The sequence below is a fragment of the Dysidea avara genome, chromosome 1, assembly GCF_963678975.1.
Source record: "Dysidea avara chromosome 1, odDysAvar1.4, whole genome shotgun sequence".
NCBI classification, from domain to species: domain Eukaryota; kingdom Metazoa; phylum Porifera; class Demospongiae; order Dictyoceratida; family Dysideidae; genus Dysidea; species Dysidea avara.
Genome location: NC_089272.1, coordinates 42,534,120 through 42,552,105, shown reverse-complemented (window position 1 = coordinate 42,552,105; position 17,986 = coordinate 42,534,120). Strand labels below are relative to the sequence as shown.

At 40.1% G+C, this 17,986-nt stretch overlaps 1 protein-coding gene and 1 long non-coding RNA gene across 4 annotated transcripts; both read right to left on the bottom strand.

The window, feature by feature from the left end:
* Window positions 1-2,012: 2,012 nt before the first annotated feature.
* LOC136241969 (mediator of RNA polymerase II transcription subunit 17-like) lies at window positions 2,013-2,698 on the bottom strand. The gene has a single exon (XM_066033309.1). The coding sequence runs from the start codon at window positions 2,679-2,681 to the stop codon at window positions 2,013-2,015; it is 669 nt and encodes a 222-aa protein (XP_065889381.1). The 5' UTR covers window positions 2,682-2,698.
* Window positions 2,699-8,124: 5,426 nt separating this feature from the next.
* On the bottom strand, window positions 8,125-9,417 carry LOC136250410 (uncharacterized). Of its 3 annotated transcripts, none has more exons than XR_010698529.1 (3): window positions 8,765-9,417; window positions 8,532-8,715; window positions 8,125-8,146 (listed from the first exon to the last, which is right to left on the bottom strand). It is a non-coding gene; the product is annotated as an uncharacterized lncRNA (long non-coding RNA). The 3 variants fall into 3 exon arrangements; XR_010698527.1 differs by lacking the exon at window positions 8,125-8,146 and adding an exon at window positions 8,392-8,482; XR_010698528.1 differs by lacking the exon at window positions 8,125-8,146 and adding an exon at window positions 8,474-8,491.
* Between the last annotated feature and the right edge of the window lie 8,569 nt (window positions 9,418-17,986).

Genomic DNA, 17,986 nt, shown 5'->3' with positions numbered 1-17,986 from the left:
GCAGCATGTATGTTATCAGGACCTGCAGATTTATTCACGTTGGATTTTAAAAGGAGGTTCCTCACTCCATTGAGTGTAATATCAATATCTGGGATGGATGTGTAAGGAGAGGTACCAGTATCTGGAATACTACTTGTGTCCTCAGCAGTAAATACTGACTCAAATTGCTTATTTAGAATCTCAGCCTTTTCTATAGAATTGGTGATCATATCATTTGCCTGATTCTTTAATGCCCCAATTCCTACATTGTCCTGGTGTTTACCTTTAACATAATGCCAAAAGCATTTCAAGTTGTTTTGTGGATTTATTAAGTTGGATAGGTACCTCTTGTGTTGTTGGCGCATAATACTTTTAGATTGATACTGTAATCTTTTATATTCATCCCAATCCTTTGCACGTTGGTACTTCTTAGCACGATTATATGTCCGTTGCTTTTTCTTGAGCAATCGTTTTAAAGTAGTGTTCATCCAGGGTAAATGAGACTTAGTACTGAGAGATTTTTTAGGGACGTGTTCTTCTATAAGTTGAAGATAATGATCATGAAAGAATGTCCAGTTATCCTCTACGCTTCTTTCATTGGTAGAGTTTAAATCAAAGTATCTTTCATTAATGCTGCACATTTTATCTCGTATAAGGTCCCAGTTTGCTTTATGGTATAAGAAGATTTCTCTAGGAGATTTCTTCACTAGCTTAATTTGAGTAGAAAATTCTACTATAACTGAATCATGATCACTAATACCAGGAGCAGTTTGACACAAGGTAAAAAGATCTGGGTGACTAACAAAACATAGGTCCAGGATGTTAGGGCCCCTGGTAGGAGTGGTAACCAGTTGCTCAAAATGAAACTCTTCTACCACTTCAAGAGTTTCTCCCTAAAGGACACAGGTACATATGAATCTAATAATGTTTTATGATGCCAATCAATTCCTGGACAATTAAAATCGCCTCCAAGAAGTAGTTTAGCAGTAGGATGGGAGTTTCTGATGTTACTGATAGTATCTTTTAATTCATCTAAGACTGTACTAGGAGAATTTGGTGGACAGTAGACTGATTCCAGTATGATACTCTGCTTGTGATCCTTGTGGATGTGAACCCAAGTTTGCTCAATCGATTCAGATACATGAATTTGGGAGGATGGAATGTCATTTCTAACCAGTATGAACACACCGCCACCATGCCTGTTTCTGTCATGACGGTAGGTAGTATATTATTGTGATGAGAAAATTTCTGAGGATATAACCGTTTCATCAAGGTGTGATTCAGTGCCAATAAGTAAGTCTAAGTTATGTACATGAAGTAAAGCTTCAAGCTCAGCATGCTTATTGACAATACTGCGACAGTTAACAATTGCCAGTTTCATTGATTTTTTAATTTGGGGAACCTTAGGTGGATGAGGTATGTGGTTTATGCGTGCTCTATTGTGTGGAGAAATCTTGTTAATGTATGGGAGATGACAGTTATCAAAACTATGAGCATTACACTGTAATGCTGCAACTATATGTGGATTATGAGGAGTGCTGAGAGGTGTCATTAGGGGAAAACGAACTGGAACGAGGTCTACCATTCCGGATTGCCAGATTCTTTTCACCACTCTGTCTTCTGCGTTTCATTTATTCCACTAATTTATGGTGTTTCTGGCGCTCAAACTTTGTTCTGTCAGGTGCAATACATACCCTACTATATTGTTCCTGTTTGCGAAGCATTCCAGACCTTGACAGAATTTCAATTTTGTCAGATTCGTCACTAAGGCAAACAAGTAAGGGTCTCGGCTTGTCTTCTATTCTCTTACCAAGGCGAGCTGTCTTCGTCAAAGTAATATTCAATTTAAACACTGTTGAACATAACTCTTGAAATATCAATTTATCTGCTTGACGATCTTTTTCGCACTTTAAAAAATTGCTATAAACACAAACGCGTTTAACCGATCGTCTTGAAACTTGGCACACTTAAAGGCAGTCTAATAATGAATCCTAGTACCAAGTGTGGTGAAAAGGTGATGAACAGTTCATGAGTTACGACCGATTATCCGCATAAAGCAAGATCGATTTATTGTCTCTTGGAACAGTTATGACAATTGTACCTTGGTCGCTGTCTCCCTTGTGTACCCCAAATGTTGATGGCAAATGACTAACTCGCCCAGAATAATAATTGAGATCTCCTACAATCCCAGTGTTGGTTCTCCGTAATTTCCACCCTTTTCTCATCTCTAACAAAGCTTTGTGGAAGTGGTCACTGTTTGATACCCCAAGAAATGCATTCAAATTCTTTGCACCTTCTTGTAAGATGTCTGCAGCAGCAGCAATAGCCTTCTTTTTGATATACAGTTGGTATGAGGACTTAACAGTTCTGGGTTCCTGTAGTACTGGGTCAAGCATCACATAGTGTTTGTGATCTTGTGCCATTCGTAGTAAATCGGCCAACACATTAACTTCCATCAAAGCTTGCTTCAGTTTTGAGTGAGTCTCCTCCCATGGCCACCTATCTACAGATTTCTTCGCAGGCGGACCAGTCTCTGAATCATCTTTGTTCTCTACAGCGCTAAAGTCAACCCGTTGCACTAGCTCGGTGAGTAGTTGTGATGAAGTAGGCCTCTCTTGATAAATCTCTTCGCCCTCATAATTAATCTGTTTTATTCTAGCAGTGGCTAAGGGTTCCACAGATACTTTAAACGAACTGGCCATCTCGACCGAGTTGTTTTCTAGTTGTTTTCAAAAAAAATTTATAGAATATGGGACATAACACACGTACATACTGAAAACTACACCATACTACTATTAACTCTTGCTACTACTTATTACCTAACTATATACTTATTACTACCTACGTAGTTAACTTAACCAATGTCAAAGTCAGGAAATTCGTCCTCAGCAGTAAGCGAATACTGGCGGAGTATCATTTTCGCATTGTACCTCCACAAAGTCACAGACAGTTGCTGGAGAAGTTGGCGCCTAGCAAACTTTCGAGGTAAACCGTTTCTAACAGTTGTTCTGTCAGCTATGGATCCTAAAATTGATAGGGCATATGGTGACCAAACACTAAAGGTCTCACATACAAGAGGGATAAAATCTCCTCCATTATCATTCACAATGTCCTGGTATTGATTGTCCTTAGCTATCTCACCAACAGCAGCGGCCACCCCAGCCTGAGAAGAAGCAGAAGATATGACAGCAGACTGAGTGGTAGTCCTGATGGAGAGATCAAAATAGGCAGGACGACCAAGATGAAAGTCAGAGTGGTATATGTCGCCAGTACGAGATTGGTCAGATGAAATGCCTTGCTCCCTAAGAACACCAGGGTGATCTTGGAGCAAGGCATGGTGTACAACAGACACTAAAGCATTATGACGCTGGATCCTCAAGGGACCATGAGAGCACCAGATGATCACCAAACTGGTCAATGACAGATAGACAAGTACAGAGTGGTAAAGAAGGGAACAAAGGAATGCCAAGCCACAAATGTAAAGCTATAGTAAAATCGTGAGGAGGAATAGCTAGATCCAAAGCAGGCTGTGGAAGTGCTTTAAGCCAACCACTGCTGGTGCCAGAAGAATGTGATAAAGCACGCAGATGTGCTTGATCATGAATAGTGGAACTGCTTACAAGCTGTTTAAAAAGTGAATCATCTAAAATGGCTTGAAGGTCAGTTTGAGAGGAGTTATGCAACACAGAAACAGACATACCTTCGAAGAAAGCGAGGGAACAATCCTCCCCGGGAAATGGCATAAAAACATCAAAAGTTTCCACTAAACGTGACACTAAAATACGGGCAGAATTACAGGACCCCACAAATGCAGGAACAGCAGAACGCTCAGATTCACATAGGCCCAAGCTTCCTAACTTAAATGGCAAGGTGGCTTGTGTCCAACTACTATCAGAAATTCCACAACACAAGATTCTACTAAGGAATTCTCACAACCTAAGGTCAAAATGTGAGGGAAAGGAGCCCAAAGAGGAAGATGGCACACAACGTAAAAGGTGAGTGACCTTGCAAACGCTAAGACAGCTCCTAAGCAGATGCAACTCTACTTGAGGGTCCTCGAGGTCAACCAATTTATCCTGAATTGCAACTATTTTATCAAATTGAACAGATAAAAAGGCATCGTAAAACTGTGGAGGTCCCCAAATAGGAGATCCAAGAAGCTCCAAACCACTGTTCTTGGGGTTGATACGCTTGATGGCAGGATGAAAGTTAGGAAAAGAACTGTCACCAGAAGGCCAGTATAGTTCACACTTGGATAGGTTGATGTAAAGACCAAAACTGGGACCTGACTCAGTAAAATGTGAAAGTAATGCGTGAAGACAAAATCTAGTACCTATAAATGTGCCATCATCTAAATACCACAGGTTAAGAAGACATGTTTCACTAAAAGAGATGGAACGAAGAAATTGCACCAACACCAAAGAAAAAAGTAAGGGACCAAGAGGATCTCCCTGTTGGACACCTGTGGAAGCAAGAATACGCCTGTGGCCAAACCTCAGCTCAGCAGGTTGACTGTAGCACTAATACACCCAGGGGGAAATCTCTGGAAACTCTTTACACACACCATCAAGAAAAGCTGAGCGATTACATTCATTAAATGCATTCTTCATGTCTATTTTGAGTAGAGCTAGAGATTCATCATTGCCAAATTGGGAAAGAGAATGACGGACAGCATGGATAGCTGCCTCAAAACCACCTGGGATACCAACACCCACTTGACCATAAGGTAGGAAAAAGTCTGAGAGAAAGGGACGAGCAAACTGACAGCACAGACGACTGGCAAGGCGATGAAGAATTTCACCAACTGCAATAGGGTGAACACCCCCGTTCTTTTTCAGAAGAGCTGTTAAAGGGGCACCACACAACCAAGGGGCAAGCGATAGAGAAGCTTTTCCAGAAAGCAAAAAGTTCATCAGACGAGTGAGGGTGATAAGGCAAAGTTCAGCAGAAGGTGCAGTGTGGCCACTGACTGCATCAAGAAGGTGCTGTGCACGTAAACCAGAGGCACCGGGACTGGTACCACGAGGAAAACCCTTCAAACATATTAATACAGCAGATTCATCTACAACTAAAGAAGCAGTCTTGGGGGCCGAACAAGAAGGTGGATCAGAGACAGGATGTCGCTGAAGCAACTCTTGAAATGCCAAATCATCATTCTTATCAGCCACACCAGTAGAAGTAAGAGACTGTACAGCATTACTGTACCTACCTTCCCGAGCCCAGAACAAAGCTCGAGAAATATTGTGTTTTGAAGACTGAATACAGTGACTGGAGCGAGAGACATGTAAATCATCTTGTAGAGCTTTCCAAAGATTATACAAACCATCGGGCTGAGACCAGAGATGAAGGCGGTCTAGCAAAACAGAAGCTAAAATAAAACGATGGCGGCGCTGACGAAGTGGAGGCATACGTAGTGCCAGTTTAGCAAACAGAAAAAGATGCATAAAGCCCCAGACTGAAGAAATTGCATTTTGAAACTCGGTAGACAAGACTCTAGCTAGCAAAGGACGAACACTGCGGGGAATGTGAACAACAGTTGAGACAGGACAGGTCATAACATAATTCATCACTACAGACAGAGCCTCAGACTCAAGATGAGGAGGGCCAACAAAAGAACATGCAGAAGCTGACAGAAGGGCTAACTCTAAAGGATCAGAAGGAATACTGGTGGAGAAAGCTAAGGAAGGTGGTGAAGGAGAAGTGGGAGACTGACTTTCAGACTGATCACAAATTAAGAAAGGAAGATCAGAAGCAGAAACTAATGGAGCATTACAGCGCTGACCAGGCTTAAGTAAATGTCTGCAGCCTATTTTACGAAAACGTTCATGAGTAGCCCAACGGCAAGAGGGAACAGAGCAAATAAGACGGTTACAAGGAAAGAAAGTCGCAGATGGAAAAACATACCTAGATATGTGAACCGAGTTGATGTGTTGCCATAAAAGAGAACAGGAGGAACAGGATTTATTATAAATAGGACAAGATAGAAGTGAAAAAAAGTGATCAGCCGAGGAAGCACTGGCTGGGATACCCACCATCATTGGTGAGGGCTGCAAAGATGACTGCATCATAGTGCGACACAAATCAGGACTGTCTGAACTGCTGGAGAGGGCACAGGACTTGCTGGAATAGTAACAACTTTATCAGGGCTTGCTGAAGAGGACAAAACTACATCAGAACTTGCTGGAGAAAGAACAACTTTATCAGGACTTGCTGGAGAGGACAACGCTTTATCAGGACTTGCTGGAATAGTAACACCTTTATCAGGACTTGCCATAGAGGACACAACATTTACTGGAATAACAACTTTATCAGGGCTTGCTGAAGAGGACAAGACTTCATCAGGACTTGCTGGGGAATGAACAACTTTATCAGGATTTGCTGGAGAGGACACAACTTTAACAGGACTTGCTGGAATAGTGATAACATTAACAGGACTTGTTGAAGAGGACACAGCTTTAAGACTTGCTGGAAAAGTAACAGGATTATCAGGACTTGCTGGAAAAGACACAACTTTAAGACTTGCTGGAATAGGAACACATTTACCAGGACTTGCTGGAGAGGACACAACTTTAACAGAACTTGTTGAAGTGGATACGGCTTTATCAGGAATTGCTGAAGTGACAACTGGGCCACGACCAGCTGAAGAACACATAGATACCGACAAAGTAAGACTTGCTGTGTCAGCGACTATCGAGCGTAACAATGGCGGGCTGGAGGTGACAAAACTAACTTCCTTTTTGCCATTCTGATTCACAACACACTGAAGAAAGTCACCAATGGGTTTCCCTGCGTAACGAATTGTTCTCTTCCAGTTCTTGGATGAAGAGCGACCAGCGCGACGCTCAAACTTACAAGGGGTCATAAACGACCCATTCCCGGCAGTAAACGAAATACAACGACTGAAACCATCCTTGAGCTTATCAGGGAACAGTTTGGCCGGTAAGGAACCACAAATAACGTCAATAGGATGGTCGGGAGAGAGAGCACTTTGAGACACTACAACCGCCATTGGGTATTTATTTATTTATTGTCACGCCTACGGTGGGGTCTATTCTACGGAACGGAACGGAACGGAACGGAACGGAACGGAATGATGGGCTAAACTACGGAACGGAACGCTTTCCCAAATTGAAGCCTGCAGCTTACCATTGCTGAAACTGGCCTTACAAGTTGATCTTGGCATTGTACCTGGTATTTCTGATCATGATGCTATAATATTTGATTTTGACATAATTCATAAACCAACATCAAGTAGAAACCAACACAAAGTTGCTTTATACCATAAAGGAGATATTCAATCAATAAAAGATGATCTCATAACCTTTAGAAATGCTTTCCTGCTCAGTAACCCTCAGTCTAGATCTGTTGATCAGCTATGGCAAGAGTTTAAGCAAACACTTCACAAGGCTGTTCTTGATCATGTTCCACACAAAGTAAATAAATCAAGTAATGTACTGCCATGGATAAATAGACAAATGAAAAAGGATATGAAAGTTCGAAAACGTTTGTACAACAAAGCTAAAAGAACCACTTTACAATCTGATTGGGATGCTTATCGTAAATTAAAGAATTCTATAAATTCGAAAGTGAGAGCAGCACACAATAACTATTACAGCAGATTATTTAATAACTCCTTCAGTGGAAATCGTCGACAATTTTGGAAGTACATCAGAGCCAAAAAACAAGATAAACATGATATTCTGACATTACTTATAGGTGACCAAACAATCCATCATGCAAAAGACAAAGCAAATGCTTTGAATAATCACTTTAAATCTGTGTTTACAAAGGAAAACTTGTTAACAATGCCTACTACGGATAGTAATACTGAAGTACCCAATTGGCCAACATGCCTGATATATCTATCTCACAATCTGGAATACATAAGTTACTTATAACACTTGCTACAAATAAAGCTAGTGGTCCAGACCGTATATCCCCTTACATCTTGAAGCATTGCGCAGATGAAATAACACCAATATTACACATAATTTTCAATCATTCTCTGTCAACTAACTCATTGCCATCTGATTGGTTAAAAGCCAATATATGTCCAGTATTCAAGAAAGGTAACCACAGTAGTGTTAGTAATTATCGCCCCATATCTTTGACCTCCATTTGCGCAAAGGTTATGGAACACATTATATATCATTCCATCATCAACCATCTAAACGAAAACAACATATTAATTGAAAATCAACATGGGTTCAGATCTAATCATTCATGCATAACTCAACTAATTACTCTTACAGAAGACATATCCTTTGCTCTAGACCATCAGAAACAAATAGATATCATCCTATTGGATTTTTCTAAAGCATTCAATACAGTACCACACCAACGCTTAATGACCAAACTAAGATGTTATGGAATTAATGGCAGTACTTATAACTGGATCCAAACTTGGCTTACCCAACGTACTCAGTGTGTTGTTTTAAATAGTGGATCCTCTAGTCCAGTGTCGGTAATGTCTGGGGTACCACAAGACACAGTTCTTGGACCTCTAATGTTCCTATTGTATATAAATGACATAACTAAAGACATCAACTCACCACTCCGCCTGTTCGCTGATGATTGCTTGCTTTATAGAGTTATCAATAGTGTAGAAGACATCAACAGACTTCAAGAAGATTTAAATAAACTGTCAGAATGGGCCGATACTTGGCAACTTAAGTTCAATATTAGTAAATGTACAGTTATACGTTGCACGAGATCCTTATCACCACTCACTTACGACTACACACTTGACAGTCACATACTAGATATATCTGATCAACATATGTACCTAGGAGTCTTAATTCATAAATCACTGTCTTGGTCACCTCACATATCAAATGTTGTCAATAAAGCATCTAGAACACTCAATTTCTTAAAACGCAATCTAAACAAATGTTCAAAACAAGTTAAAGAATCAGCTTACCTAACAATGGTGAGACCACAACTAGAGTATGCATCTGCTGTCTGGGATCCCTACCACGTTGGAGATATTTCAGAGTTAGAGAAAGTACAACGAACAGCAGCGTGCTGGGTGTTGAATGACTATGGCAGATTCAGTTCAGTTTCTCTAATGTTGGATCAGCTGAAATGGCCTACATTACAAATTCGTCGGAAATTATCTAGGTTACAAATATTGCATAAGATACACTACCAACAGTTATCACTCCAAATTCCTCATTATTACTTACCAAAACACGACCAACAAGACAATACCACCATCTTCACTATATTTTACCTACCTCATCCACCACGGCATACCAAAACAGCTATTTCTCAAGAACAATAAACGAGTGGAACATACTACCAACTGATACAATTGAAATTGCAGATACTGATCTATTTACAGCTAGACTCCAATCATATTATTGTACCTAATGTATTTGTTTATGTGATTCCTGAGCACACCAGCAGGGCTGACTGCTCAGTAAACAATAATAATAATAATAAAAAGTTATCAACGGACTTCTAGTTGGTGATCAAACATACCTCCAAGAAAGATAGAGATGATTAAAGGATTGATTGTGGGTTCGTGTTAGTCGTTATTAGCAACGAATTTGTAATTGTGGTATTAGCTGTCTCAGTGACTGCTCTCCTCCCTAATATACCAAGCAATGCTCTTTAATTCATTTATTGATGACTGAGGCGAGTTTGTTGCAGTGGCTCAGATGCCAGATTGGAAGTCAGTTAATTGTTTCTGATGGTATTGACAAGCTATTCAGAAGGCCAATCAATTTCATCAGTTTCAGAGCACAGTCACAATAAACTGGCCACATCTTCCAGAAATCAGAAAGGCACTGGTGACAGGAAAAGGTTAGTTGATCACAACTTGATTCAGTCTAACTTCAGCATAATAGGTATGTGACTGAGTGAGTGAAGTATCACTTTCAGAGTTTCAGACCACATGTGAAGATTTATGAGATTGGATTCATCAAATTTTAGTTGCAATGGACTATGATGGTGATGTTTTTGTTTTTTTCTTTTTTATACACAATACAGATGACTGTGTTGCCTTGCAACAAGATCTGGACTTGCTAGTCCAATGGTCTCACACTTGGATGATGTCAGTCAATCCTCAAAAATGCGAGTTTTTAAGAGTGACAATGAGAAGTCCCATCGTACATACTTTCTACATTGAGAACACACTAATCAAGGAAGTTTTGTCTGCTACCTATCTAGGGGTTTTGATAGCAAGCTGACTTTGAATATCATATTCAGAAGAGCCAACCAAATCAACACCTTCTATATACACAGAATTTTACATCACTACGTTCCCAAGTTGTGTAAGTGCAATTGTTACAGAAGCATGGTTAGACCTATTGTGGAATATGCATCACCTGTTTGGGATCCCCCAAAAACAAAGCTGAAGCCATCCAGAAGAGAGCTACCAGACTCTGTCTAAATGATTTTTTGAGATACTCCATTGTTCTAATATGCTGATCTACCCATACTACAACAGGGAAGAGTCAGAGCTAAACTCACAATGATGTACAAGATTATTAATGACCACATTGATATCACTAAAGATTTCTTTCCATTGTGACCCTCGGTTAAAGGAAAGGATATTTTCAAGTAATGACAAACAGAACATTGATTCATATTTTTTCCCTTCAGTAATTAAGCTTTGGAACCCACTCCCCCTTATGTAATTAATTCTCCCTCCTTCATTCAGTTTTGTAATGACTTAAGTATGTGTGAATTATAATCTTGTGACTTCTGCACAGTAAACAAATAAATCCAGTTTTAATGACGAGCTGAATTTTTCTCTAAGTAAAATGAAATCTTACTGCATCTTTAATTGCAAAAATTCTAGCCTCACATACAAGTAGCTATGTACTAAATATAATTAATATAATATGTGCTATCATAAAGTATGTACTAATTACAAATACACTTGAAGTTGGTGTTTCTGACATATTATAGAACCAAGGACTTTTTAGACAGCACTGTCAAAGATGATTCATTAACTATCCAAAAACATACTGACTGTGTCATAATCATCCACTCTATCTTCTCTTGAATGGGAGTGTAACAAATCAAATATTATATCAATTTCATCATGTTGTGTGCAACATACATAATTTTTAAATTTGTGTACATATTTTCTAGTGATTCCCAGTCCAGCTGGTCCAATGGGTTCATAAGTTCATGTATTTGTCTATGCTCTGTGTTGATCTGCTATACAGTTGAGATTTCAAGGTATACTGCCAGGTTGGGTACCCACGTAGGCCACAATGTTGCAGCATATTCAAGTAGGATACAAATGAATACAGTATGCATGTTAGCTTCTTTGTACATGTGCAGAGAAGTATGTGAAATGTTACACTACAGAAATCCCGGGTGGTGCTAAAAGCCGGAACGGAATAGAACGGGGCGCGCGCCAAGTTAAGGAATCGTTTTTGCAGATTGTACACCTTTTCTTACCATTTACGTAGTGACTAGAATTGTGCTAAAGTTAGTTCTCTTCTGCTGGTAGGCATGCTAGAAATCGCTCGCTCGAAGTTTCTATTTAATGCCCACTGCGTTTTGCAATTACCTACGCTGAAAAACTATCATTTAGCCTGCTAAACTATTATTTTGTAAGCACTATAAGCATATGATTCACAGCCACTAACATGCACTGTGGTTAACTCTCGTAAATTATTGCCCATGCTGGCAGACTTCAGAAAACCATCCTCGCTGTTACTAAAGAGTTGGACACGACTATAACATGAAAATACTACAGTAGTTTACCTTTTACAATAATAAGGAAGCAATTCTACATCAGGATTAAACAGAATTTGATGGATTGGTAAGAGCACAACATGCCACGTGGCGGACATTAAATAGAAACTTCGAGAGAGAGATTTCTAGCTTGCATATAAGTAGAAGGAAATGAACTCTAGCACAATTCTAGTCACTGTGTGGCAGTTGGAAACAATGCAAAATCCGTCTCAAACGATTTTTCTACTTGGCGCGCGCCCTAATTGGTTCCGTTCCGGCTTTTAGCACTACCCAGAAATCCCTGTGGTGGCTATCAACATAGTTACATACATGGGAGTCTTAGGAGATCTGGTTGGTCTCAAATACTGCTAGCAGTTGAAAACAGAAACTTTTCAACCCACTGCTGGCTTTAGTCCACTGCAGTAGTTAATGGATTCAGGTATGCCACTTTATTGATGCTCACAGAATATAGCCTCCTTGTGGCACACGGCCCAGTCTGTCAGTATCATTGCTCCACACACTGCATGAAATTCCTTAACAGTTAATTCCACTGACTCTTTCTTGACTCCTTGCTTTCTATGTAGTGTACCTCCAGTGTACAGATGCATACTTGAAACACCGGCCCAGGCCCCAGAGTGTATAAGTAAGCATAAACAACTCACATACTATTAGCCTTGATGAAACAAGCAATGAATTAAATACCCTTCGTGATAAATTCATCACTGAGACAGTTAATCCCATAATAAATACTTCGTTACTAATGACAACCAACAAGAAACCCACAATCAGTCCTTTAATTGTTTCTATCTTTCTTGAGAGCATGTTTAATCACCCTCTGAAGATCCGTCGATAACATGTAAGAGCAGTTTCAGCAACGGTAAACTGCAGGCTTCAATTTGAGAAAGCGTTCCGTTCCGTAATTTAGTCCCGCATCATTCCGTTCCGTTCCTTTTCGTAGAATAGACCCCACCCACGCCTACAGGGTAAATCGCTTTAGGAATGAGTTGAAAATCGATATGTGGATAGCCTATCCATCGTAGGAGTGCCTTTTGGCGGTTTGAAAGGAATCGAAATAACGATTATGGAGATGTGACTCGAAATCAAAGGTTTGTAACAATTGTTATCGAACTTCGTGAATAAAAATACCATTAATTTTAACTCCTACCAGGAAAACCGCTTAGAGTAATGAACTAACAATCGGTTGTGTAGCTGCAATAGTCATCGTAGAAGGTCCATGCAGTAGCACAGAAGAATCGGATTACAAACCACTGAGTTATGATTCGAAAGCCAAGTACGTGTGCTGTAGCTCCAAGAAACTCCTCTTGATTCTTCGAGTGATCTTCGGTCCTGGTATTCGCTTCCTGACTCTGGGCACGGCGCTAAGTAGGTTGAGTTTACCATTTGTTACCGTGTTATTCTCTCGCTCTGCTTCTTGAGTTCTGATCTTTTGATGCGCACTTATTGGAATACCCCGACGACGTAGGAAGAGCCGTCGAAAACAACCAGTTGTATTGTATTGTATTGTATTAATGCTTTACAGTGACCAGCACTGAAGGTCTGCAGCAACATGTGCTGCAGCCTTGGGATTACCTAACCTAATTTCAAGGACTGAACTGTCTAATAATGACGTCGATGTTGACGATGATAATCCTGACCGTGCGTGGTGCTCTTGTGGGCGGCCTTTTGGTACTGATGGGTTTATGATTAAATGTGATGGCCACAGTGAGAACTGCTGCCAGTGGTATCATGGCCATTGTGTCGGAATCACTATTGCTGTAGAATACTTGATGTTTATAATGGACTATTTTATTTGCCCCACTTGTACAACCAGTTCAGATGTGCGAAACCTTCCTTCCTTTAACTTGTCAACTCTTACTACTTTCGAGTGGTGTGGCTCACCTAGCCCTGCTGTGCTTGAATTACTTGACCAACCATACTTTCAAGTTGTCCATTGGAAACCAAACTTGTTTACCGTGCCATCAGGTAACTTGGGCAAATCCTTTGTATCTGAACTTGCATCATTGCTGCACTCCTTTAGTGACCAGTCAGCTCTAGAACCATTTGCCTTAAAGGCTGCCATGTTGATACCTAACTTGCTTTTACAGAAACCCCACAACGAGTCCAAACTCAGTTTTCAAGTAGTTCGTTCTTGCCTTCAGAGACAACTTGATCTTTGGCTTAAGGGTGATTTTTTAGCTTTATTTAATGAAGTGATTGTCATACAGAAACATATCTCTGCTTCTCATCGTTATCATCCTTCCTGTGATGATCAACCTCATTCTTCCAGGCTTTCCCACCTTATGACTCAGGGCCATGTCAATGCTGCTCTTTGCTGTCTGTTTCCTTCTTGCGATTGTGGCCCTCTTAACTTGGATCATTTAGAGAGTTCCTTGTCTGATGGTTCTCCCAAAACTGTGTTTGATGTATTGCGTGAAAAACATCCTTATGGTTGTGCTGCAGACCCTGATGCTATACTTGATCCCATTTACTCCTCTCAATTGTTTCATCCAGTTCTATTGGATGGCTTAGATGCTGCTTTAATTAAATCAGTGGTCCTGCAGATAAGTGGCTCTGCAGGTACTTCTGGTCTTATTGCTCATGCTTGGAGACATCTTTGTACAGCTTTTGGTGATGCTTCTAATGACTTGTGTGCAGATATTTCTGCTTTTGCCCATTGTATTTCCACCTTTTATATTAATCCAAAATGTTTATCTGCTTACTGTGCTTGTCACCTAATTCCTCTTGACAAGCATCCTGGTGTTCGCCTTATTGGTGTGGAAGAAGTTGTGCAAAGAATTATTGGAAAGGCTGTGATGACAATTATAGGGTGTGATTTACAACAGGCTGCAGGATCCTCTCAATTATGTGCTGGTCAAATGGGTGGTTGTGAAGCTGCTGCCCATGCAATGAAACAAATATTTGACTTGCCTGAGGTTGATGGTGTCCTCCTTGTTAATGCTAAGAATGCCTTCAATGAGTTAAATCATCAAGTGACACTCCAAAATGTTTAGGTCCTCAGCCCTTATCTTGCTCCCATTTTAATTAACACTTTTCGTACTGATGCTTTTTTGTTTACTGGAAGTCGTACCATCTTTTCAAGTGAACGGACTACCCGGGGTGATCCTCTTGCTATGGCTATGTACATTATTGGTACCTTGCCCTTGATTTCTCATCTTACTGGTCTAGTAAAGCAGTGCTGGTATGCTGATGACTCTGCTGCTGGTGGCAAGCTTTCCAAGCTTAAGCAATGGTGGGACTTGTTATCTTCTGTAGGGCCCCGTTGTGGCTATTTTCCAAATGCTACTAAATCTACCTTGAAAGTCTAGGTAACTGTTTTAACTGATGCTAGAACAATCTTTGGAGACTGTGACATTCAGGTCACTACTGAAAGACACCGTTATTTGGGAGGTGTAATTGGCACTCCTGCCTTTGAACAGCTATTTTTGAGAAATAAAGTGGATGGCTGGATTGATGATTTTAAGACCTTGAGCCTCTTTGCCCAAACACAACCTCATGCTTCCTATGCTGCTTTTTGTCATGGTCTCTCTTTCTGATGGAACTATTTTTTGTTGTGTGTTTCTTCTTGTTCTACAGACCTTTTCCTTCCTCTTGAACATTTTATTATATCTATTTTCCTTCCTAGTCTATTGGGTTGAACTGTCCCAAGAGAAAGCTGTTTGCTTTCCTGTGCGGCTTGGAGGCCTTGGTGTGTTTGATCCCTTGATTGTTGTGTCACAGCAGCGTTCCTGCTCTGTAGAAGTAAATGCTTGTCTCATTGGCTTGATTATCTCTCAGGTACATCAACTAGGTGACTGTCTTGATGCACAGGTTCAGTTGCGATCCAAATTTCACTCTAGGAGCCATCAAGAGCAACTTCAATTTGCCAATCATCTGTTTGATGAACTTACTCCTAGCATGCGTTCCTCAGTCATGTTGGCTCAGGAGAAGGGTGCATCGAATTGGCTCTCTTGTCTTCCATTGAAGTCACACAATTTTGTGCTTCATAAAACTGCTTTTCGTGATGCGATTATGCTTCACTATCATTGGCTACCATCTGCCTGCCCTACTTCCTGTGCCTGTGGTCACTCTTTTACCATAGAACATGCTCTGTCTTGTCCAAAGGGTGGGTTTCCTTCTCTGAGACATACTGAAGTTCATGATCTAACTGCCAATTTACTTTCCGAGGTCTGTAACAATGTTGTCATTGAACCCCACCTTCAGCCTCTTTCTAGTGAGACCCTTCAATACAAAACAGCTAATCGTGATGATAACGCAAGGCTTGACATTGCAGCTAATGGTTTTTGGAGAGGACAATTTGAGAGGTCATACTTTGATGTCAGAATTTTTAACCCTAATACACCCTCAAATCAACCCCTACACTCTGCATACTGATGTCATGATAAGGAAAAGAGACGTGAATACCAACAACGGGTTCATGAAGTAGAGAATGCCTCATTTACTCCCTTAATTTTCACTACTACTGGTGGAATGGGTGATGATGCTACTCAGTTTTATAAGAAATTGGCCAACCTTTTGAGTACAAAGCACAGTCTTTCTTATGGAATAGTGATGGGATGACTGAGATGTAAATTAAGCTTCTCTTTGTTGAGGTCTGCAATTATGTGCATTCGTGGTGCCAGGTCAAGTTTGTGCTGTCCCGTTGCTGAGGCACTGATTGCTGTGCAGGTTGCTGAGTAGGGACCCGCCGATCATGCTCAAATATTTACCTATTATGCTTAAATTTATGCTCAATACTTACCTATTATGCTCAAATTATGTCCGATTATTTATGCCTCAGTTCTCATGCTCTGCTAATAATTTCCAGTTTATGGATAAATAACAAGTGGCTGAAGCACAAACTTACTTGTCAAAATGCATATCACAGAAAAGATCGATATACTCTAATAGAACGGTCAGCTATGTGATTGTTCTATTAGAGTTACTGACTGTTCTATTAGAGTATATCGATCTTTCCGTGATAGCTATTTTGATAAGCAAGAATTCATACTATTATACAAATATTCTACCTATTATGCTAGCATTATGCTCAATGCTTTCAGGCACCTATTATGCTCATAATTATGCCAGCATAATCGGCGGATCCCTATTGCTGAGGCCCATATTTAAGATCACTTGTATTTGTTTATTATGTACTGTTTTATCTTATGTCATCAATTGTTTACCTTGATAAAAAAAGCAAATGTGAGATCAAGATACTCTAACAGAGCAGTTATAAACTCTAATAGAACAGTCACTGAATATTATACTCTAATAAAGCAGTCATATTGAAATGAAATACTCACAGCAACCAGCTAAAGAATTGAAGACTATCTGAAGCTTAACATCAATGAAAATGGTCTGATACTGGAATTATTAGCTAATTATGATGGCATAAATTTGGGAATAATGGGCAATTCTCAAAAGCATAATAGGTGTATTTTTAGCACTGCTCAAAAGCATAATGCTCGATTTTTGGAGCATAATAGCTTCATGCCTATAGAGAGTTCAGCTACAAACAAGTCACTCTGTAGAGAATTTAGCTACAAACAAGTCACTGTGTAGAGAGTACCACCCTGTACAGAGTTCGGCTACAAACAAGTTACCTTATAGTCAAGATCAGCTACAACCTTGTAGAGAGTTCGGCTACAAACAAGTCACTGTGTGGAAACTTTAGCTGCAAAAAAAACCACCCTGTAGAGATTTCACAAGCTGCCCTATACAGAGATCTGCTAGCTAAAAACAAATCAACCAGTAGAGAGTTCACCTACAAACAAATCACTCAGTAGAGACAACCAAATCACCCTGTGAAGAGTTCAGCTACAAACAAATCACTCTGTAGAGAGATGAGCTAGACAAAGTAACCCTGTAGAGAGTTTAGCTACAAAGAAACAACACTGTAGAGAGTTCATTTACAAGTCACCCTGTAAAGAATTCAGCTTAAAACAAGTCACCTTGTAGAGGGTTCAGCTACAAAAAAAAATGCCTTGTAGAGAGGTCAACTACAAGCATGCAAATCACACTGTAGATAGATAAACTAGAAAAAGTTACCCCGTAGAGACATGAGCTAGTTGCCCTGTGGAAAGATCACCACGTAGAGAGTTTAGGTATAAACAAATCACCCTGTAGAGAGATCAGCTAGACAAAATAACCTTGTAGAGAGTTCAGCTACAAAGAAACAATACTTTAGAGAGTTCAGTTACAAACACGCTACCTTATCAGCTAGAAAACAGTCACCCTGTAAAGAGTTCAGCTTAAAATAAGTCACCTTGTAGAGAGTTCAGCCACAAACAAATCACCCTGCTGAGAGATC